This window comes from Elephas maximus, chromosome 19, assembly GCF_024166365.1.
Source record: "Elephas maximus indicus isolate mEleMax1 chromosome 19, mEleMax1 primary haplotype, whole genome shotgun sequence".
Classification (NCBI taxonomy): Eukaryota; Metazoa; Chordata; class Mammalia; order Proboscidea; family Elephantidae; genus Elephas; species Elephas maximus.
In genome coordinates, this window is record NC_064837.1 from 20,123,355 (window position 1) to 20,145,901 (window position 22,547).

Genomic DNA, 22,547 nt, shown 5'->3' on the forward strand with positions numbered 1-22,547 from the left:
GTCTCAACTGCCCTCCACAGGTATCCTTCCACCCAGTTTGGCAGCCTCACAGGACTGCAGTCGCTGATCAGTGCACTCTTCGCCCTCCTGCAGCAGCCCCTGTTTCTGGCCATGATGGGCCCCCTCCAAGGAGACCCTCTGTGGGTAAGAAAGGGCAGGGGGCTGCTATGGGGCTGACTCAGAGCAGAAAAGTCACTCAGGGGCTTCCAGAGTATCAAGGTAGGAGATGAGAAGGTCCCTGGGCGGTGTAAGCAGTTTACAATTGGCTGCTAACTTAAAGGTTGGCAGTTTGAACCCACCCAGCAGTGCCATGGAAGAAAGACCTGGTGATCTGCTTCCATAAAGATTACAGCCAAGAAACCCTAAGGAGTTCTACTGTGTAACTCGCGGGGTCACCATGAGTCAAAATCGACTCACTGGCAATGGGTTTTGTTTTTTTTGGAGGAAAGGAGGTGAGAAGTGTCCTCTCTGGCCCTGATTTGGGGTAAACTGAAGAGAATTCCTGCCCGGCCCTTCCTGCTAAGGGTCCAGGATTCTTAATTGAGCACAGTGACCTTTTTCCCAACCCTGTCTCCAGCCCTGAAGATTCAAATCAGTAGTCTGAGGTAGGGGACCGAGGCCCTGAGGGCCGCTGTGTGGCCCTGTGGAGAACTATGGCTCTGGGAGCTCTTGGGCTGGAATGTGGAATGACAGGCCCTCAGACGGATTGAGACTTCCTGTTTCAGTTTGTCCTTTTCTCTCCCATAACCTTCTCTCCTTTCCCAAACGTGAATGTGAGGGAGGGTCTTGAGCCTGGCTCTGAAAAGACCACAGCCCACCGCTCAGCTCTCTGTCCCCATCCTCCTGTGACAGCAACTCTTAACCCTGCCTCTTCAGGTAAATGTGGGGCTGCTTGGCCTGAGCATGCTGGGGTTCTGTCTCCCCCTCTACCTGATCTGCTACCGGCGACAGCTGGAGCGGCAGCTGCGGCAGAAGAGGGAGGATGACAAACTTTTCCTCAAGATCAACGGTTCATCTAACCAGGAAGCTTTCGTGTAGCACCCACCACCTCAGAACTGTGGTCTCCCGCCCTTGCTTCAGTGACTGAGCAACGTCCTCCTCCCCACGCAGAGGAACCCACGCGCCCCTAGGATCCTCTGCTTCACCACGTTGGAGTCCACGCTCTCTCCCAGGGTCCTGGTCCTGCCTCAGAGCTCTTCGGTGGAAGGGCGGGAGAGGACCAGGACGGGCATTTTCCTACTGCTGGAGACAGGGGCTGCCTTGAGCTTTGTTCTGCTTCCCTCGAGGGGCCTTGCAGGAGGAGCCAGGAGGACCCCCAGCAGGCAGGCTCTCTCCTCAAAGTGTCTGGATTCTGCCTCTTGCCAAAGCAGAGGGGTCTGCCATCTACTGCCTGCCCCCCTCCTCTCGGCTGCATACCCACCAAATCACTCCTGCCTGAGGACAAAGGCTTGCACTGTCTGCAGCCCCCTCGCCTGGCCCCTCGCCTCCTCTCCTGGCCAGTCAGGCTGCCTGAGGAAGGAAGGACCCGCTTCCTGTTGGTGCTAACTCCTTTGTAATTCCAGCCTGTGGCCTATCCTCCCGTTAGAGGCCTGTGGAGAAGCCCCACTGGCTTAAAGTCTGGGGAGGGCATGGAGGGCAGGTGGTCACACTAAGCCTTCAGGGGCCATGGACAAAGCTGATGGGTCACTCCCTTACTTCCTCCTTCAGGGCCAAAGGGGGAGCAAGTTTCTGCTGTCACCCTTTATCCAGGCTGAAGAGAATTAAGGGGGTACCACCAGGGTATGCCCCCCACCCCCAGCCGCAGCTGTTTTTGTGGGGGTGAAAGTGAGGCTGTGGCTGACAGACCTGAAAGTCCAAGCCTTGAGGAGAAAGTGGATTTGCGAGGGGCCTAGGGGTGTGTGTACACGTGAAATGTGTGTGTGTGTGTGTGTGTGAAATGTGTGTTGGAGGGGAATGCTGGTGGGGGTGTGCGGGCTCTGGGTGTCTGCCCTGATCCTCCCAGACAGACCAAGAGCCAACGCGGAACCCAGGAGCCAGCCAAGCTCAGGGCTAGAAAAGGTCTGAAGCCTCCTAGCTGCAGGGCCACAGTGTCCCCTGCTGGCCAGCTGCTCCACAGCTGCCCTTCCTCTGCTGGGTGGCCTGGCTCACCAACGATCCCCTTTGACTGCCCCCGCCAGAAATGTGTCTGAGACTTCCTGGGATTACTGAGAAGGATGGGTTGATTTTTAGTTGTTTGTTTGTTTTCCTTTTAAGTTTTATCAGATTCCTTTTTATAAAGCAATAAATTCATTTTCCTCCTGGTAAGGGATGCCCCTTCGAACGTAGCAGTTAATGGCTCCTGTGCCTATTTTGAGGTAGAGAAGAAAAAGGCAGAACAAGACTTTCTGCCACTGACCAGCCCTAGTAGTACCCAGTTGCTCCCCGTCTTTCTGGATGACCACCCCTCCTTGAGAGGGGCTGGAGGCCAGGAAAACACCTTCTGCCCACCTGCCCCAATAGAGTTGTTGTTAGATGCCATGGAGTCAGCCCCCGTCGTGGCGCCCTTAATGTGTAACAGAACAAAGTGCTGCTCAGTCCTGTGCCGTCTTCGTTATCGTTAGTATGTTTTAGTCCATTGTTGTGGCTATTGTGTCAATCCATCTCATGGAAGATTTCCCTCATTTTTGCTGACCCTCTGTGCAAACATCCTAAAAGTGTGGGCCACCTCCTCCTCTGCCACTTACACCAGGCACCCAGAAGAATCTTGACCCCTTTTCATTTCTTGTCAGATTTCCCGTCACTGTTCAGCAATCCTGGAGGTTCCTCCTGAGTCCCTGATACGGGGACCTACCAATGGCCCCAGGAAGCTGCCAACTTAGAACAGAGAAGCAGGATTCTGGTGGGGGCGGGAGGTGTGAGGGGACAGCAAACTGAAACAGGAAGAGGAAGACCCAGGCTCTGCATCAAGAGTTGAGCCTCTTTAACACACTTGACCTAGGCTTCAGTCTGCTTCACTATAAAACAACAAAAAAAGAGCTAGATCAACATATCCCAAACTTCCTCAGAAGGCTAGTTCTGTGAGATGTTAATGGTTAATTAAAAAAAGTTTTATAGTCAAATTTGGGGAATGTTGAGTCAAAGTCAAACATGTTTCTTTATAGTGGGCACTTGTGATGCATCCCAGGGCAGAGATTTGTGGCTTTCCAAGAGGAGTGTGGTATGCTGCTGGGGAGGGGGTTTCCTATCTAGAGCCACCCTCTACCCTGCGTAGCCCGAGGACCACCTGCGCTGGAAGCTGCTGGTGTGCTTGTTTCACAGGTAGACTCCGGGTCCTGCCTCTGACCCAGAAGGAATGGAGTCTGCATTTTGCTCAGCCCCACCTAGTGTTTCTGGTGCACCTAGAGTTTAGGACCCATGGATGAAGAGGTGTGAATTTTTGGAAACACTGACCTAGGGGATTAGCATGGGCCCTTCCGGTTGGGAAGATGTGCTGAGGTTCCGAAGCCACAGCCTGTGCTGTCCCCAGCAGCGCCTGGGCCCAGCCAGAGTGGGAGCTGCTGCCTGTCTCCCACCCACCCGCAGGGTGTGGGCACCTTGTGGGAAGAAGCAGGCACCAAGAAACTAGAATTCAGGGTGGAAAACAGTCCAGAGCCAACAGTGCATGGGAAGTGGAGGCATGAAAATGGGAGTAGGTGCAGAGGCTGGGGTGAGCCAGATGGGTTTGGTATCCCCTGTTCCCCCAGCCCAGTCAGAGACCAATCATTCTGCCCTGGCTTTGTGCAGCGGATGGATTACATACTTTTCCATTATTATCACTGAATCATGAGAACAACCCGTAAGTTACAGAGATACTATCGTCCCTATTTTACAGTTGGAAAAATTGAGACCCAAAGAGGTGGAGTAACTTCCTCAAGGTAGAGCCAGGACTCACATGTGGGTCTTGAGTCACTGGAGTGCTTGGGCCTAAAGACCAGGACATTTGGTTCAGAGAAGCAGTGCTAAGGCCATCAGGCTTCCAGAGCAGGGTGGTAATAGGCTGAGGAGGGGAGCTTCCTCTGGGCAGTGGGGTGAGCTCTACTCGTTAGTTATTTGACCCTGGAGGTTGATTGGTCCTTGGGGACCAATTCCCTAGTCATCCCAACCCTCCTGGTGCCCTGGGATGGGCAAGGGACCACAAGCTGGTCAAAAGGAGTGGATACCAAGTCGCCACAGCCCTCCCATCTTCCCCCTTGTCCTCCGTGCTGGGGCCAGTGGGGTAGGGGGGAGAAAGGAGCAGGAAGTGATGCTGGGCCTTGTGGTTCAGAGAGCGAGGAAGGGGCTGGGCCATGCCAGGAGCTGCTTTCCTCTCTAGTCTCTCTGCCACCCTGGGGTCTAGGCTTCCTTTGTGGTTGGTTTCCCCAAGCCCTCTGGGCTTTTGCCTGAAGCTCCTGCTGCTAGGGCCTGAACATGGGAAGCTTCCAATCCTCAAAGGCTGTGGTTGCTGGTCCTTGTGGATTCCTTTCTGGTTTGCTCCATCTCCCCTCTCCTTTTGTACCTAGGATCAGCCTGGTGAAAAGAACCACTCAAGCCACCATTGTCACGGCCCTGGGCTGTGCCAACTGAGGAGGGCATCTCACTGGCTCAGGTCCCAAGGACACTGAAAATGGGGAACACCCAATACAGGTGCTAGATGGTCCCAGACAGTAGCACAAACACATTGAGCGAAGTGGAGTTTCTGGTGCATTACATGTCAGCCTGTGGAGATACGAGCAGATCTGCAGCCAGGGCTGGGTGATGGCGGGGGTCGGGGGGGAATCCATGGGCATCCTATAGTGAGGGCTCCTCTTAGCAGAGTGGGGCCTCAGGCGCTCTGAAGTAGCAGCACCCCTCCCTTCGAAGGGTTTCATGAACTCTTGGGGGCAGTGAGATTTCTCATCACTGCAAATTACTGGGACCCAACTCAAGTGCGGTAGTGCATCTTCTCTAAATATACCAAACTAGTTGCCGTTGAGCGGATTTGGACTCATGGTGACCCCAAGTGTGTCAAAGTAGAAGTGCCCTCTGTAGGGTTTTCATGGCTGTGACCTTTTGAAAGTAAACTGCCAGGCCTTTCTTCCGAGGCGCCTCTGGGTGAGGTCAGACTGCCAACCTTTTGGTTCATAGCACAGAGCTTAACTGTTTGCACCAAATGTACCGTGGGATTATGAGGATTAGGAGTCCAGGGCCACCAAAGTGGGGGGGTTTTCCACAGACTAGGCTCTCCCCTGGGGCGAGGGGGTCCAGTGGTGAGCAGGCACAGTATGTGAGCCTGTTCCCCCCCTCCGCGATGCCTTGACTCATCCCAAGCCCTGAACTGACAACAGAACTTCTCAAGTGCCACAGAGAAAGTGTAGCATCCTCCACGTGGGTGGCCTGCACAGCTCAGGCCTCTCCCTGCCATCCGGAAACTACCACCCACCTCCCACAGCCCTGCCTCTGCTGTGACCCTGGTCTGTACATGTCCAGCTCTGAAGTTAGTTGTTCTTAGCCTCCTGGAGAGCTCAGAGACTAAGCCAGGGCCACTGGCAGCTCCCGGCCCCTGACCCTCTTCAGAGTGGGGCTCCATCTCTCCATGCCCAAGAAGAAGTTGGGGGAGGAACAAAAGGTAGAGGCTTTAGGGCCACACAGATACCTGTTTAAATCCCATCCCTGCCTACCAGATACTCTTGGTGACCTTAGGCAAATCTTGAGTCTGGGTTTCCTCACCTGTAAAATGGAGGTAATAATACCCTGGCTGTGAGGCTTAGTGAAAATGTACATAAAGCATTTGCACAGTAGTATACCTGACACTTGATAGGCACTTAACAAGTGGTAGCATTATTTTTATTACTCTAGTGGCGTGCAGATAACACAGGGGCCGAGGAACAACCCCTACCACCACCCATGTCATTAGGATACCGGCTTTAGGCAGCTCTGACCAGGAAAGACTCGTGGCCAAGTAGAGAAGGAAGTGAAGGCCGTATCTGCTGACTCCTACCCCTCTCAGAACCCCTACCTTCTCTGATAGTAGATGTGCCGGTACTCTGGCAGGTGTATGTAGACAAGGGTGTCCTGAGTCACGGCCACATCAGCAGCACCTCCATGCCATCTCCTTGTGAAACTGCTTGGCTGGGTGTGTGTGTGTGTGTGTATTCTGGCCATGTCAGGGAGTGCATGTGCATAGAGGCGGGTGAGTCGCTGATAACCAGGGTCAGTCCAGTGTGGCTGATAAGTCTGCAGCTGGTCCTGGCTCTTCTCTACCCCTTTGCTGTTTCTTGCACCTGGCATACCTCCTGGCACACAGTAAGCACTCAATAAATGTATGCTGAGAATGACTAAGAACTTCTTCCTCCTTGCCTCCTGTGTCTCTTTTGTCCTTTATCTGGATTTCCTGCCACCTGTCTGGAATGTGCTCCCTGACCTCCACACCCCCTCCCCCCGCCCCCCGCACCCACCATGTCTCCGCTTTGCTGGTTTGGCCTCTGTGCTCCCACTTGTGGAGGCAGGGGAGGGACAGGGTAAGGGACTTTTCTGGGTGGGAGACCAACACTTTTGGTGATTCTGGTTCTAATGGGAACTTGCCATTGCCCCTTTTCTTTTGTCCCAAGGCAACGTCTTAGGTGTGGCTGCTCTTCCTACAGGTCTCCCACAGAAGCCAGCCACCCTGCCACCAGAGACCTGGGCAGTGGAGCAGCAGGACAGAGACAGTCACTGGGTCTCTCCAGAGAAGCCCCAGGGAGAGGAGACCCCCGCCTAGTCAGGGAAGGGAGAGGGTTGTCCTGATTGCCTGGGACCTAGCCCCTGACCCTGACAGAGTGGAAGGGGCTTGAGGCCCAGGGAAGGGAGCTAGGTAGCCAAGTGGATAAGGAATGATCAGCCAGGGGCAGAGAGGTATGTGTGCTTCTTGTTAGGCTTGCAGACTCTAAGCCAGCAGGGGCCAGGCAGGTAACTGGCTAGGGCTCTGCCACACCCCTTTGTGGCCTACCTTTAATTCTCCTACTTTTAATGGAGACAGCAGAGAGCCAGAGACGTATTTCTCTGATATAAGTAAAGTCACAGTGTAAGCTCTACAATGATAAAGGGGCAACTAGACTTTGACCTCCATGTCAGGGACACAAAAGGGGACTATAAAGACCTGGAAGCCACAACCCCCATCTAAGGGGACAGCCTTGAGGCAGCTCTGACCAATTACTGTCATGTGGGAACGAGGACCCGTGTTGCTAGATCTTCTGATTTTTGCAAGAGAAGCTTGAAATCCTGATTTTTAAAATTTTTTGATTGTTGCAAAAATATAGATAACACAACATTTGCCGATTCAGCATTTTTCACATGTACAGTTCAGTGACCCCAATTATATCAGTCATGTCATGCAACCATCACACTATCCATTGCCAAATGTCCTATTGCCATAAACAGAAACTCAGTGCTTCCTAAGCAACGATTTGTCCTTCCCCCTCCCTCTCACCCCTGGGAACCACTAAGGAACTCTGATCTCTACATATTTGCCTGGTCCATGTATTTCATATTAGTGATATCATACAATACTGGTCCTTTTGTGACTGACTGACTTCATTCAGCACAGCGTTTTCAAGGTTCATTCATTTTCTATGATTTTTCCATCCCCCTTGTAAAACGTTGGATCAAAAATATTTTTTTTAATATAACAGCTAGTTTGAATTGTTTTTAGCCCTCTGCAGGCCCTCTTGTCAGAGGTAGGAAGAGAGATGAGAAGGAGGTAAAAGGCTTCTTCACCTCCTTTGGGCTCCGGAAGCACCAGCTGTGCACTTCCTGAACCTCAGCAGATCCTGTATTTACCTCCTCCTGCATTAGCTTGTGGCCCTATGCAGGCTGGGGCCTTATTCCGTTCACCTTTGTCTCCCCTGCCCCACCCGTGCACAGTAGATTCCTAATGAATGCTGTTGAGTGAGCAAATGGGTAAACACCCTAGTATGGCTTCATCCTAGTATGGCCCACAGCTCCTGTTTAGGAATGGGGAACTGCAGGCGAAGCTCAGCGCAGAGCCAGCTCGTCCTCCCAGGCCTGAGCCCCTCCCCACGGGAACAACCAACCAGCCATGGGTCATTTACCTGTCCGGTCTTCTGTCTGATGTGTCTCCCCGGTTGAATGAAAGCTCCTTGCAGGCTGGCCCCTGCCTTGCCTTGGTCATTGCTATTTCCCCCATGCCTAGAAAGGTGCCTGGGATGTAATAGTTGCTCAATAGATATTTTTGGAATTAAATTTTAAAAGACAGAGAGGTGGAAAGAAACAGAAAAGAGACTGAGCCAGACTGAGGCAGAGGCTGGGAGAAGAGCCTGCTCTTCCCAGCCAGAAAGGGACAGCGCAGAAGATAGAAAGAGTGAAACACAGTCTCCCCGCAATACCCAGAGATGGGTTACAGGGACGGCAGTAACCGAGGTGGTAGGTGAGGTGGTAATGAGGGCCAGCCAGCCAGGAGAAACCAGGCGGGGGCTGAAACCCCAAGACCCATAGACACAAAGAGGAGGGAGAGAGACCAAGACAGCACAAGAGAGCAGACAGACAGGGGAAAAGGAGACACTGCAAAGAGAAGATGAAAGAAACACAGGCTGAAGGGGCATTGCCCAGAGTCGAGTAACAGAGAAACAGAGATGGAGAGAGACAGAGAGAGGGAGGGGCAGAGAAAGACCCAAAGAGGAGAGACATAAACCGTGGTAAAGACAGTTAAAGAAGCACAGAGAGAGACACGAGAGACAATGAGAGAGAGATAAAGGAGAGGCAGACACAGTGATGTGAAGTGCAAAGACAGAGGGACAGAGAGAGACACAGAGAAACAGAAGGAGATAGAAATACAGAGACAGAGAGACAAAGAGAGGAGGAACAGAGAGAGATAGAGACAGACAAAACAGAGAGAGACAGAGATACAAAGAGACCAGGAGGAGAAACAGGAAGAGAGAGAGGGAGAGGGACCTAGAGAGATGGAAAAAAGACAGAGGTACAGAGACAGACAGACAAAGAGAGACAGGTGTAACACTCAATATTCATTTCTTTCTCTTTTTCCTCATGTAAGCTTGGAGCATGTAGATGTGGTTTTGGGGAGCAGTAGTGTCCCTTCCTCCTTCCTCACGACACCCCTTCCACCAATAATAATAATATGGAAATGTGCCGTGTATTACACGAAACTGCTTTATGTCCATTGCCTCCTCTGATGCTTCCCAGCAATCACAGGAGGCATTATGCCCATTTTACAGATAAAGAACCTGAGGCACAGAGAGGTTACATGACTTGTCCAAGGTCACACAGCTAGGAACTAGTATGGCTGGGATTTCAAGGCATGAGGCTTCAGGCTGTCTCTTCCCAGAGTGGGACCGTTGGCTCACAGCAGGGCACAGGGAGAGTGACTTGTAGTCTTGCATTTAAAGGACAACCGCTATGCATATCTGACGCAAAGGTTGCCAGAGAAAAAGAGACATATGAAACAGAACAACTAAAAATAATACATGAGAAAAAAAATAATGTGGGAGCCTTGTGTGGATACTGAACTTATCTAAAAGAAACTATAAAATGACATTTTTTAGATAACTGGGGATATCTGAATATGAACTGGGTATGAAATACTATCAAGAAATTGTTAATTTTGTGAAGCTGATTGTGGCATTGTAAGAAAATACCCTTCTTTCTAGAATCCACACTGAAACGTGGAGGGGAGATATACCATGACGTCTGAACTCTGCTTCAACAAGCTTCCGAAAAGAAATGAAGCGAGAGTGGCCAAATCTTGATAATAGTTGAATCTGGGTGATGAGGAAGGGGGTCTGTTTAAGGAAGGCCTTCAAACGGGTACAGGGTACCATTTTCTACCTCAGCATTCAAAGCTCCTCACCCTCAGCCCAACCTGTATGCCCCTGAGATTTTCCATTCATGCTGTAACCAGAGGCCCTGCTCCGGTCTCCCCACCCCTCAAACTCCACCCCTGTAGAATCTTCCCTCTGCACCTTTGGCATAAGCTAACTGACCTCCTGAGATGTCACTCTCTCTTCTGAGCCAAATCCGGCTCAAGTCCCCAGTGTCCCAAGACGCTTCCCACACCCCACCAGCCCACAATGTCTCTTCTCAGACCTTTTCCGGCAGGCACATTCAGCTTTATTGCATGCTACTTTGATGGGTCGGTAATTACAGTTTCCTTGCACCTTCAAAATCTCCTCTCTGTGAGCTCCTAAAGGACAGAGTCTGTTTCTCAAGTATTTTGGCTTTTGTTTTGGTTTTTCATTTCCCCCAGTGCTCAGCACAGCCCTCCAGTCTCCATGTTGTCTCAACTCTTATCACCTTAGAACCAGTTTAACAACAATTCCTCTAACATTCAGGTCTCCGTCTAAACATCACCTCCTCCAAGGGGTCCTCCCTGACTACCTGACCAATGTCACGCGTCACTGCCCATACCCCACATTCACCCTGGTTAGCTTTTTGTATAACATTTTTCAGTTGTTATAGAATGACCGAATGCGGAAATTATAGAACAATATCATTAATATCACACGCAAGCAAAATTTTGCTGAAGATCATTCAAAAACGGCTGCAGCAGTATATCAACAGGGAACTGCCAGAAATTCAGGCTGGTTTCAGAAGAGGACATGGAACCAGGGATATCATTGCTGACGTCAGATGGATCCTGGCTGAAACCAGAGAATACCAGAAGGATGTTTACCTTTGTTTTATTGACTATGCAAAGTCATTCAACTGTGTGGTTCATAACAAATTATGGATAACATTGCGAAGAATGGGAATTCCAGAACACTTAATTGTGCTCATGAGGAACCTTTACATAGATCAAGAGGCAGTTGTTCGGACAGAACAAGGGGATACTGATTGGTTTAAAGTCAGGAAAGGTGTACGTCAGGATTGTATTCTTTTACCATACCTATTTAATCTGTATGCTGAACAAATAATACGAGAAGCTGGACTATATGAAGAAGAACAGGGCATCAGGATTCAAGGAAGACTCATTAACAACCTATGTTATGCAGATGACACAACCTTGCTTGCTGAAAGTGAAAAGGACTTGAAGCACTTACTAATGAAGATCAAAGACAAGCCTTCGGTATGGATTGTACCTCAACATAAAGAAAACAAAAATCCTCACAAATGGACCAATGAGCAACATCATGATAAACAGAGAAACGATTGCAGCTGTCAAGGGTTTCATTTTACCTGGATCCCAATGAACAGCCATGGAAGCAGACGTCAAGAAATCAAGAAATGCATTGCATTGGGTAAATCTGCTACAGAAGACCTCTTTAAAGTGTTGAAGAGCAAAGATGTCACCTTGAAGACTAAGGTGCGCCTGACCCAAGCCATGGTATTTTCAATCCCATAATATGCATGTGAAAGATGGACAATGAATAAGGAAGACTGAAGAAGGATTGACACCTTTGAATTGTGGGGCTGTGAAAAATATTGAATATACCATGGACTGCCAAAAGAACGAACAAATCTGTCTTGGAAGAAGTACAATCGGAATGCTCCTTAAAAGAAGGATGGCAAGACTACATCTTACATACTTTGGACATGTTGTCAGAAGGGATCAGTCCCTGGAGAAGGACATCATGCTTGGCAAAGTACAGGGTCAGCGGAAAAGAGGAAGACCCTCCAGGAGGTGGATTGATGCAGCGGCTGCAACAATGAGCTCAAGCATAATAACAATTGTAAGGATGGTGCAGGACCCAGCAGTGTTTTGTTCTGTTGTGCACAGGGTCACTATGAGTCGGAACCAACTCGACGGCACCTAACAACAACAACATACAATGAATCGTGTTCCCCCAAAATACGTGTTAAAATCCTAAGCCTGTACCTGTAAATATGACCCTCCTTGGAAATAGGGCTTTTCTTTTATGTTAATGAGGTCATACCTAATCACAACAGAACATTGTCTGATATAGGAGTTGGAGAATGAGCCCCTTAGGTTGGAAGGCATACTAGTGATCGCGATAATGGTGCAGGACCAGACAACATTTAATTCTGTTGTACATAGGGTCACCATGAGTTGGAACTGACTCAATGGCAACCAACAACAACAACAAATTTAATCACTACTGAGTTATAAAAAGGGCAGAATAGACACAGAGAAACACATGGGGGTAGGGGGCGGGGAGACAGATGCCAAGGAACAGCAAAGAACACCAAGGAAGTCCAAGGAATTCCTGGGGCTACCAATAAAAAGGACCTCCTCCTAGAGCCACTCACTTGTGGTACTTTTTGTTACAGGAGCACTAGATAACTAAGATATCACTAGTTGAAATTATTTTCTATATTTATTTATATTTTATTACCCCCACGCAGCAAGGGAAGGACCACATCTTTCTTGCTCAACCCTATATCCTCAGTGCCTAGAAAAAGGCCTTAGGACAGGACCAGGTGCTCAATCAATATTCATTGTGTGAATGCATAAATATAGGTTTTCCAACTGCAAGTTCCCTGGGGGGAGGGCCTGGTTACTTCCAGGAGGGAGCCAGCACATGGCACTTGTTGAATAATGTTCATTGATGTAATGTAGGAGAGAAAGCTCTAAGTGTGAGGGGCTGCGGGACTAAGGTCCAGGCTACTCATTTGATCATGGATTTGGGGTCATAATGTTCCCTTTCTTGGCCTTCCCTCAGGGGCATTGTGCTTGGATTTCTGAGGCTGTCCATGCTTCCACTCTAGGAGTCAATGAACAAGTGGCCCCCACATGTGATACTCAGAGCATCCTGGGACATCAGTCACAGTTTGACAGTGATGTGGCTGTGAAACCAGACCAATGCATCCGTGCTCAGCGTGCAAGAAGTTAAACTCTCAGACGCTGGTTCTGAGAGGAAGAAAAGTGTTTATTTCACAGGCTAGCAAGCAGGAACTCAGAGTTATCAACCTCAGATTGAATTCCTTGGTTTGAGGGAGCACTCACATTTTATAATTTTACGTATCCATGTAGGGTGAGGAAGGCAGTGGGCAGGATCAGGGAGTTTTAACTATTCATAGTTTCTATTGATTACTCACTATGAGGCGGGGCTAAGACTAGCATGGAAGTGGCTGATGGACTCTTCTCTTTTGAAATGGGTTTGGCTACAGCAAATGATGTATGTTTGGTGATTTTGGTTCCTTGACATAAGTCTTTTCGTTCCTCGACATGAGTTCTCTTGTGTTACTGAGCATGCGTGGCAGCCCGGGGTTGTCTGTTGGTCATCTTTGTCTGTTCTGTGCATGTCTGACCATTCTGAACCAGTTAGACCTGGACCCATCTGAGGCTCTCCAGAGGGCAAAACAACTTAGAGGAGGTGAGTGACATGTGATAGGGAGGTGACTGGGAGTGGCCTGATGACTGGTGGAGTACTAATTAATTAGGTGTCTTCAACCTCTAGGGCCCCGAATAGCCACCTGCCTACTCTCCCCTCCCAAGTCCTTAGCTTGGGTGGCCCACTTACCATCTCCCTCAGTGATGGAGTCATCATCTTCTCCTCAGCAAGCCTGACTTTCCCATGTTCGCCGAGAAGGCAGTACGGTCCACTCAGGCTCCCAGGCCAGAAACCGGGGTGGTTTTCTCTCCTCCTTCCTCGCTCTTCCTTCTCAGCAAATCAGTCAACAAGTCTTGCTGATTTTACCTCCTGGGTTACTCCTGAATCCATCCCTTCCTTGTCTCCCCTTCCACCACTATACTAGTGTAGACTCCACCCACTTGACTTTTTTAAAATTATTATTATTACTTTTGTACTTTAAATGAAGGTTTACTGAACAAACTAGCTTCTCATTAAATAATTAGTACATATACTGTTTCGTGACATTGGTTACCAACCCTACAACATGTCCACACTCTCCCCTTCTTGACCTTGGGTTCCCTGTTACCAGCTTTTCTGTTCCCTCCTGCCTTCCAGTCCTTGCCCCTGGGCTGGTGTGCCCCTTTAGTCTCATTTCGTTTTATGGGCCTGTCTAATCTTTAGCTGAAGGGTGAACCTCAGGAGTGACTTCATTACTGAGTTAAAAGGGTGTCCAGAGACCATACTCTCAGGGTTTCTCCAGTCTCTGTTAGACCAGTAAGTCTGGGTTTTTTTTTTTTTTTTTTGTGAGTTAGAATTTTGTTCTACATTTTTCTCCAGCTCTGTCTGGGACCATCCACTTGGATGTCTGCAGCAGCCTCCTAACTGGTTTCCCTGCTTCTGCTCTGGCCCCCTTCTTTCCCTTTCTACCCAGCAGCTAGAGTGAGCTTTCCAACACCCAAACTACTCACATTACTGCTTAAAACGCTTAGGTGCCTTTTCACAGCTCTTAGGATGGACTTCAAACACTTTATTACTATCCACCAGGGACTTCATTATCTGGTCCCACTGACCTCACCTCTTACAAGGCCTCTGAGCTCCCAAACTCTTCTAGTCACCTCTTTCAGTTCCCTAAATACACCATGCTCTTCCTCATGCCTCACAGACTTTGTACAGACTACTCACTCTGCCTGGTATGTTTTTCTCTCCCCAGCCCCCTTCAGACTTCAACTTAGAATCTCTTCCTCCCGGAAGCCTTCCCCTGACTACACCCCTCACTAAGGTGCCTCTTAGGTGTAATCCCAGGAAAACTGTGTTTCACCGACCACAGCCCTTTTCATTCTAATTGCCTGGTTCTATCTAGCCCCACTTGACCCTGAGTTCAGTGAGGGCTAGACCGCATCTGGCTTGTTCACTTAACAAAAGACCAAGGCTTAGTACAGCAGAGACTCTGCAAATATTTATTGGGTGAATGATACTCAGGCTGCTAGGTTAAAATCTCAGCTTCATCACAAGCTAGCTATGGACCTTGGGCAAGCCTCTTAGCCTCTCCTTACCTGCAATATAGCGTCAGTAATAGCGCCTTTCTGGCAGGGTAGTTGTGAGGAGTAAAGCACTTAGAAGAGTATTCGCACATAGCGAGCCCTCCGTAGATTTGGCTATTATTAATGTAATTGGACGCAATTTTTTCCTGAATCTCAATCTACCCCACTGGAGAGGCCCAAGTATGTACGTGCATCCGTTCCGGCTGCAAAAGAACAGTCACAGCTTAGGCCTCCGCTGGATGCCTCGGCGTCTGCTCCGCCGTCCATCGGCGTCGTGCACGCGCCCGGGGCCCACCTCGGAGGCTGACGCCGACGCCGCGGCCCGTTTAAGGAAGGGAGGGGGCGGGCCCGAGAAGGCTCCGCCTCCGCATGAGGTCAGCGCGCACCGCTGCGTGTGACGCTCTGGTTGCCGCAGAGACGCCCCGCCCCCGCGCGGCGCTGCGGAACCGGAGCTCTGGGCGGCGTCGGCAGCGGCGCGGGAGGCGGCGAGGCCGGGGCAGCGGGAGCCGGCGCGGCGACCGCAGCGAGAGCGGCGGGGACGGAGCAGACCACGACGAAGGCGCACAGGCAGCCGGGCCGGGCCGGGCCACGGGGAGAGCGGCCGCCGGGAAGCGGGCGGGAGGCCGGGCGGGCAGCAGGCAGCCGCCGAGCCGCGAAGCGACATGGTGCTGCTCAAGGAGTAGTGAGTGTCCAGGCGGCCGCGCGGGAGCCAGGAGGACGGGAGGGACGGGGGTGGCGACCGGGTGGCCGACGGCCCGGGTGCGGGCGTGCAGTGGCCGGACGGGGGCCGAGAGGACGGAGAGCCCCGGGTGGGCTGTTCGGCGACCCAGCAGGGGCCAAGGGGACAGCGAGGGCCGGGTAGGGCCCGAGGTGGGGCCGAGGGGATTGGAGAGGGCCGAATAGGCCTGAGGAGATGCCCAGGGGACAATGAGGGCCGGACAGGACCTGAAGTGGGCTCAAGGGGACAGTGAGAGCTGGACAGGTTCGGAGAAGGGCCTGCGGACGAGCCGAGGGAACCGTGAGCTGGACAGGACCTGAGGAGGGGCTGTGGGATGGTCCTCCTGGGGGAGCGAAAGGACGAGGAACTGCAGGAGGGGCTGAGGGGACGCATGGGAGAGGGAGGAGTTGTCTGAGGGGCTGAGGACCAGTCACACCAGGGCAGGCAGGGTTGGAGTCCTGGGGAGGGGTTTGAGAGCTGAACAGTACTAAGAGGCCAAGAAGAGACAGTTTAGGGACTGGAGTTGAGATGGTGGGAGGAGTGCTGAGGGGAACCTGGGGTTTGAGTGGCTGTCTTATGTATCAGGAGAAGGATTGTAATATGCAGACAGAGGAAAACGGCTAGGGAGTATGGATGAGGTTAGGGTGACGGGAAGGGTCCGAGGAGATAGAGCAGCAGGGACTGAGATAAGGGCTGGCTGGAGTGACATGGTGCCCAGTGGTAGGTGCACAAGAGGAGGCATTTGGGAGAAAAGCTTGGGATGACCAGGAGGTCCTTGGGAACACTTGAGTCCAGATGATATTCACGCAGGGCCTGAAGTGATAGTGAGGGAGTTACGGTGGTGGAGAGGGCTAGGATGTTACCAGGGCAGAGGACAGTCCTGAAAGAGAGTATGTTTGTGAAAGAATATACCTGTTAAACTGGAGGCGGGGCAGGAGCAGCCTGTCTTTAGGCGATTGTTAAACTGGAGCAGGGGCAGTGGCAGCTAGTTTCTAGGGGATTCACAGTCTTGGTGCAAAGAGATGGGGAAATTGCTTTGAGCAATTGAGTTTTCCACGAAGCCATTAATTGAGGAAAGGCAGTGAAGACTGAGGGAATTCTTGAGTAGTGACTGGGGGTGGGAAGGTGGGAAATTGGTGTCTCCTGCTGGGAGTTGCAGGGAGATGGGTTCATTCCTGAAATCCATGGAACTGGGTGACGTGTAGGGATGTGTAGAGTTTGGACTGCTAATTCTTTCAAGTACAGTAGGACCCATCCCTGAAGTGCAGGGCTGCAAGTACACATCACAGGACTTTTCTTTCCCCCCACAGGGGAGGGATGGGATGCCTGTGTGCAGAGTTTACAGTGAAACGGTGCTGCCCTGGGGGGAGGCAAGTGGGCAGCCTTGGAGCAAAAGCCCAGGAGTGGGAGGAGTCCAAGTAGCACCCAACTGGTGGGACTCAGTCAGGGGCCAGGCAGGTGTGCAGAAGGCTGTTTCCATTTTTGTCAGGTGAAGGTGCTTTGCCCTGTCCCCACCGGGCTTGCTCCTTGCAGGTGTTTAGGACATATAGGACATAGTATGGAACTTTGAATAACAAAAGGAACAGAGACCCAGGCATCATCCCAGGTGACGAGCATATCATCTGAAGGACATTATTTTGAGGGCGCTCCAGCTCTATTTCTTGACTTCAGCTCTGGCCAGAGCTTGGAGCTTTATGTGGTGAGGAGGAGGAGTCTTGGGATCCCAAGAGGAGGAGAGCATGGTGCACTTTGGGTTTTAATCTTGAATGTCCAAACTGACAGGCTTTTCTCATTCTCCTGACCCTTTTTTCTATTTCCCAGATGAATCCTGGAATGTGTAGAAAGCTGTAGTTTTGAAAAGAAGATTAGGCAGGGAAAGGAAGGGCCCTCCAGAAGGGATCTGAGTGAATTTTGAAGAGAGGTACTTCCTTCCCACTCTTTGTTCTCCTCTTGAAGCCTGCCAGGAAAGGTCCAAAGGGCCGGGGATGCAGAGCCTGCCTGGCATCTGCATTTCCTTCCTGACTTGTGCTCTGTGTATGCTGGGGTGCGTGTGTGCATCCCTGGGTGGCTGGGGGTATCTGAGACACTTGGCTGTGGCTGCAGTGCTGCTGCTGCAGCCTGGAAGGGTGCAAGTGAAGGTCACACCGAAGTGAGTACAGCTCTGAGTTCCAGCCCAGCAGTGCCTCTGTGGCCCAGTCCTTTGGAATCACACCCTCTTGCTGCCGAGGTGGTTTTGCTTCTGAGAAGCAAGGGAGAAGCATCTGGGTTGGCAGCTGTAAAGTAACAACCGCAGAGCATCATGCAGGAGTTGGCCAGTGCTAGTCTCTTTTTGGGGGCGACTTGGTGCTCACCTGGCATCTGAAAGTTGTTGCTGTTGATTTTCCTGCTCCATCCTCTAACAGGATTCTCCTTGATTTTGATTCTTGCATGTTCTTGGATGTGATTTTTGCTGCTTTTATTGAACATAAAAGGCTCGTTGTTTTCTAGGAAGTTTCTTCTGAGGGTGCAGAAATTCTGGCCTCCGAGTTGGGAGTCCTTTTCTGCACCGTCGGCCTTTGCTAATGGGAGGAGAGCGTCAGGAGCAGCATCCTGTCAACTGGAGGATTTATGTTATTTGACTTTGTTCTGGAGGAGGGGAATTGTTATCAGGAAGTAAAGACTTGGAGCCCATTTTGTTTTTCCTGTTACTTTTCTGCTTGGTGCCTTGCATTTAGTGTGATGTTTTTCTGAGACCCCTCTGTATGCTTCTTGCTTCCTGGGGGACCTTTGTGGAACTAGAAATTAGTGAGCTGACTACCTACCAGCCTGGAGCAAGGAGCCAGATTGGCGGACCCACCGCATAGGAAGGAGGGCATAGCAGCTCATGCTTCTCCAAGCACAAAAGATAGAGAAGGGCCCAGCGAGTTCTACCCAGAGTCTGGGAACTGGCTTGATTTGTATGAGTACACCAAGGATTTTTGTCTCGGCTCTCTGACCTCACAGCTTTGATCTGAGGGATAGCTGTTGCTCTGGGTTACAAACGCAAGCCACCTGGAGGAGTGCCACTAGTCCTCACACCTCTGTGGAGCTCTGGCCACTGTAGGGGCTTGCTGGTATGACTTGTCTATCAGGTTAGTGCCGGTACCTCCCATAATGGATGGTCATTGAAATGGAGAAGAGAAGAAGGTGATCAGTTAGGGTGCCTTTGGACAGCTTCTGGAAGTCAGGACACAAGCTGGGTGGCCTCTTTTGGTGGCTTTGTGGTATTAGCTTGTGCTGTCATGTTCTGACCCAGAGCAGAGAGGTTGGTACATGCTCCTAGGGTGATTAAGCGCCCAAGAAGCTCAGCCCCTTCCTGGTTTCCCCTCGAGGGCTATTCAGGGTTATTGTCGGGAGGTTAGGGCCACAGAGATGTAAACGCCAGGGCCTGATTCTTTGGGTCTGAATCCTCATCTTAGTTTCAGAGTTGACGGGGGTGGGTTCTCCTGTGTTAGACTCTCTTTTACTGAACTCATTTGGCAAGTCTTATGGAAAAATGTAAGTAGGGGAGGGGCTCTAAGAAGCCTGCTCCAAATGTGAGTCAGAGACCTGGGAAGTGGCTGGTACAGGACAGGTTTGCACCGAATCACAGGGTTCAAAATAGGATGCCAGAAGGGCACAGAGGGTCCTAGCCCCAGGGTTTGTTGACATTGAGCATATAGTATTATATGTAACAAAATGTTGGGTACTGGTCTAAGTTGATGCTTTGAGAGCCTCAAGCCAATTTCAGAGCCTGAAGTTGACACTGCTTTCCCTCTCTTACAGTCGAGTCATCCTGCCCGTGTCTGTAGATGAGGTAAGTTCTTTTTTCTTCCCGCCCGTGGTTGTATATGATTGCTTATGACCCTTGGCTAAGTTGGGCCCTGGGTGGCCCAAACTTTTGCAGGTCCTCTGTATAGTGTTCCAATTTGTTTTAAAGTAGAGATTACCAGTGCTTGATGTGAATTTTCCTGGTTCCATTTGGAAAACCTGGTGGTGTAGTGGTTAAGAGCTACGGCTGCTAACCAAAAGGCTGGCAGTTCAAATCCACCAGGTGCTTTTTGGAAACTCTGTTGTATAGGGTTATTATGAGTTGGAATTGACTTGATGGCAGTGGGTTTTTTTTTTTTTTTTCATTTGAACCAGACACTTATTTTGTATAACTGAGCATTTGTGTGCAACTGCCCCAAGCTGTTGGCATTCTGGATGAGTTTGAATAGAGACAAAACTAGCTCTTTTTACCTGCTGGGACCGTGCATGTTTGGTGCATGTTATTGATGAGATTAAATGTGTGCATTTCTGGGACCTCCGTGACTTGCCCGGATGTACATGGCTCTCTCTGGTTGTGCAACAAACCAGCAGGGCAGGAAGTCTACAAGGCCCTCCCTAGTCACTGTAGGTAGCTGCTGGGGAAGACAAAAATACAGAGCCCTCCTTTTACAGAGGGCAGGGAATAAGAAATAGGCTTGGTTTGCCCTCTGCCCTTTTATGGTTCCTAGGCCTGCCATGCCTCTGTGTAGGGATCCGGCAGGCTATGCCACGAGAAGGTTCATAGGCCATGCTGACTCAGAATTGGTCTCTTGGATAGCAGAGACCTGTCCCGGAGCCTCCCTTGTCCCACCCTCTCTCTGAACTTCCTCCACTCTCCTCTCTTGCCTCAGCCTTGCTCTTTGCTTCCTTCTGAATCTGCAGGCCCCTACAGAGGGCATCTAGTCAAGCTCGAGTCTGGGTGTAGTTTGTCAGCCAGTACAGTGCCCTCAGTTACTGGACTTCATCTCCCTTTTCTGCGGTGTCAGTATGAAGCTCCTGTGATAACTTCTACTCTGTTCCAAATATGAAATGGACCTTTAAAAAATGAAATCAGGCCAACAGAGCCTGCAGCGCTCTTTAGCTGAGATAAATATCCAAGCTTCTAGGCCCCGAAGAAGGGTGGACAGGCACACCATCCTTTGAAGATTGTCTCGGGTGGTGGGCTGCACATCTCATCAGAGCCGTGGAGACCGGGGAGGGGGGCTTCATCTGGTAGTTCTGGAAGGGAGGGTAAAATAAACAAGACTGGGGAACCTAGGGAAGAGAGGGGATGGGCTGGATATATGCTGTGATCCCTGGAGACAATTGAGATGTACCTGGGGCCCGGGAAGTAGGTGCCTGGGCTGACAGGTGTTGGCTTGGGGGCGCCCTGTTAACCTACCTCCCTTGGGGGCCTTGCTGTCTTTACTAAAAATAGCAAGTAATGGTTTTCCAAATCAAGAGGACATAACAGGAAGGCCCAGCATGATTCTTTGGGTCTGAATCCTCATCTTAGTTTCAGAGTCGCCTTTCAGACTTGCCCTGAAACTCAGCTCTTGCAGGTCCACTGACTTCCTCTCTGCTGTAGAGGATGGTCCTGGCCCCTAGTTAGGAACCTGAGGCTACTGCACTGTGGTGTTTAGGGGTGAAATGGATGTTCGTCTGTATCTTTCTGTAGGGAGTTTCTTGATGGCATAGGGATGGGAGTGTCTCTGAGAAGTGCTATAGACCAAAGGGCCTACCACTGTCCTTGGAGCACCTCTTGGCTACTCTGCAGTAAGGCTAGAGGGGCTTACTCTGGAGCCCAAGAAGAGAGGGAAAGGGGAACTCTTGCCTTGAGGTCTGTTTTTAGTTTGTGGTGGTTTTTCCTACAGCACTGAGGAAGTGGTGGGGTGGGGTGATCAAAGCCTGAAGTCTCAGCTGAAGTTTGAGAAGTAAGCATAGGTTGAGATTCATCTCTCTGCCTGATGTGGTCAGTGGGTCTCAGCAAAAAACCATTGAAGAGAAAGCAGCACATGTCCTGGGTAGAGTTGAGATAAGCTCGAACCTTAGTTCCAGAAAACCAGGAAGTTCAGTGCTGGGACCAAGGAACAAGTAATGATTGACCTTCCCAGAGTCTTTGTCAATAAACCCATCCTGATTCAACAGTTCCCATGGGAACAGCGCCACATCATGTGACTGTCGGATTCACTTCCCAAGTTGGAGGCCATGACTTGATGTCCTCAGAGCTTTCTGAGTTTGGGGAAAAAGGAAGAGAGAAGAGAAGGCCATGTCTTAATAGGGACCCTCATTGCCTGGATCAGTACCTTGGGGGAGGAATTAGCTTCTGGCTGGCAGAGCCTCTGGCCTTAATACTGCACAAGGTTTCTAGGCATTTGGAGCAGAACAAGAAAGCCCTGGCTGTTTGACATGGGTGTGTCCATCAGTGGTTCCTGGTTCAGGTCAGTCCACCCTTTCCCTGCCCTCTACTGTGGGCCGGGCTGTTTTCCAGAGATGCCAGGCACTGTCCCCTGTGATACCCAGCCCCACAGGGCCATGTGGGTGGGACCAACAGCATTACCGTTTTTCATGCCATGTTTCATATAAGTATTTCAGGCCCGCCCACTACATTGTCTGGGGCTCCCACTCCCAGATTGCTAAAGCAGTGTGGTCTCTTAGCTGAGTTTCTTAGTTCTTTGGGATTAGGGAACAAATCTCAAGGGCAGAGAGAATTGCCCTAGGCCTGAGAAGGCTCTCCCGGGCTCCTTTCTGGGCTCTTTATCTGATTCAGTGGTCTGGCCTCCCTTCCCACCCCATCTGAGTCTGGCTGCTTTCCAGGGAGGGTGTGGAGCAAGTACCAGAGGGAATCCTCTGACATGAAGAAAGTGTTCCTCACTTGTAGCTTGTCGAGGCCAGTCTTACTTACCCCTTGGGATTGACAAAACTGCCTTCACTTGTCTCCTTGGGATTAAAGGATCAAAATATCAAGAGGGATTAAAGGGGGGAAGAAGCCAGCCCAACAGAATGATCCTCTTAGACTCTGCCCTCTAACTCCTGCAGCTGAAGAGGAACCAAATAAAGGGGATTAGTTTCTGCCTCAAGCCTCCTTCCCAAGTAGCGCCACCAGCCAGAACATAGTACCCTCTACCCTCTGCCCTGCCTGTCCTTTATGATTGCTGAGTCAGTGGTTAGATATTCTCTGAAACAGTTATTGCTCCTTAGGAACCCTGGCTCAGCCAAGCCCTAACCCACTTCACAGGGATTTTTTTTTTTTATAGGGATTTT

The 22,547-nt window shown here is 50.6% G+C and overlaps 2 protein-coding genes across 3 annotated transcripts in view; both read left to right on the forward strand.

The window, feature by feature from the left end:
• SLC43A2 (solute carrier family 43 member 2) overlaps positions 1 to 6,310 on the forward strand; it is a 43,928-nt gene extending 37,618 nt beyond the window's left edge. For both annotated transcript variants that reach the window (XM_049859954.1, XM_049859953.1), the window contains exons 13-14: positions 21 to 144; positions 877 to 6,310. In XM_049859954.1, the coding sequence (XP_049715911.1) occupies positions 21 to 144; positions 877 to 1,038 (286 nt within the window). In that variant the 3' untranslated portion in view covers positions 1,039 to 6,310. The remainder of the gene's footprint in view (positions 1 to 20; positions 145 to 876) is intronic.
• Positions 6,311 to 15,218: 8,908 nt separating this feature from the next.
• PITPNA (phosphatidylinositol transfer protein alpha) overlaps positions 15,219 to 22,547 on the forward strand; it is a 39,263-nt gene continuing 31,934 nt past the window's right edge. The window contains exons 1-2 of the mRNA XM_049858882.1: positions 15,219 to 15,461; positions 19,281 to 19,311. Of these exons, the coding sequence (XP_049714839.1) occupies positions 15,442 to 15,461; positions 19,281 to 19,311 (51 nt within the window). The 5' untranslated portion in view covers positions 15,219 to 15,441. The remainder of the gene's footprint in view (positions 15,462 to 19,280; positions 19,312 to 22,547) is intronic.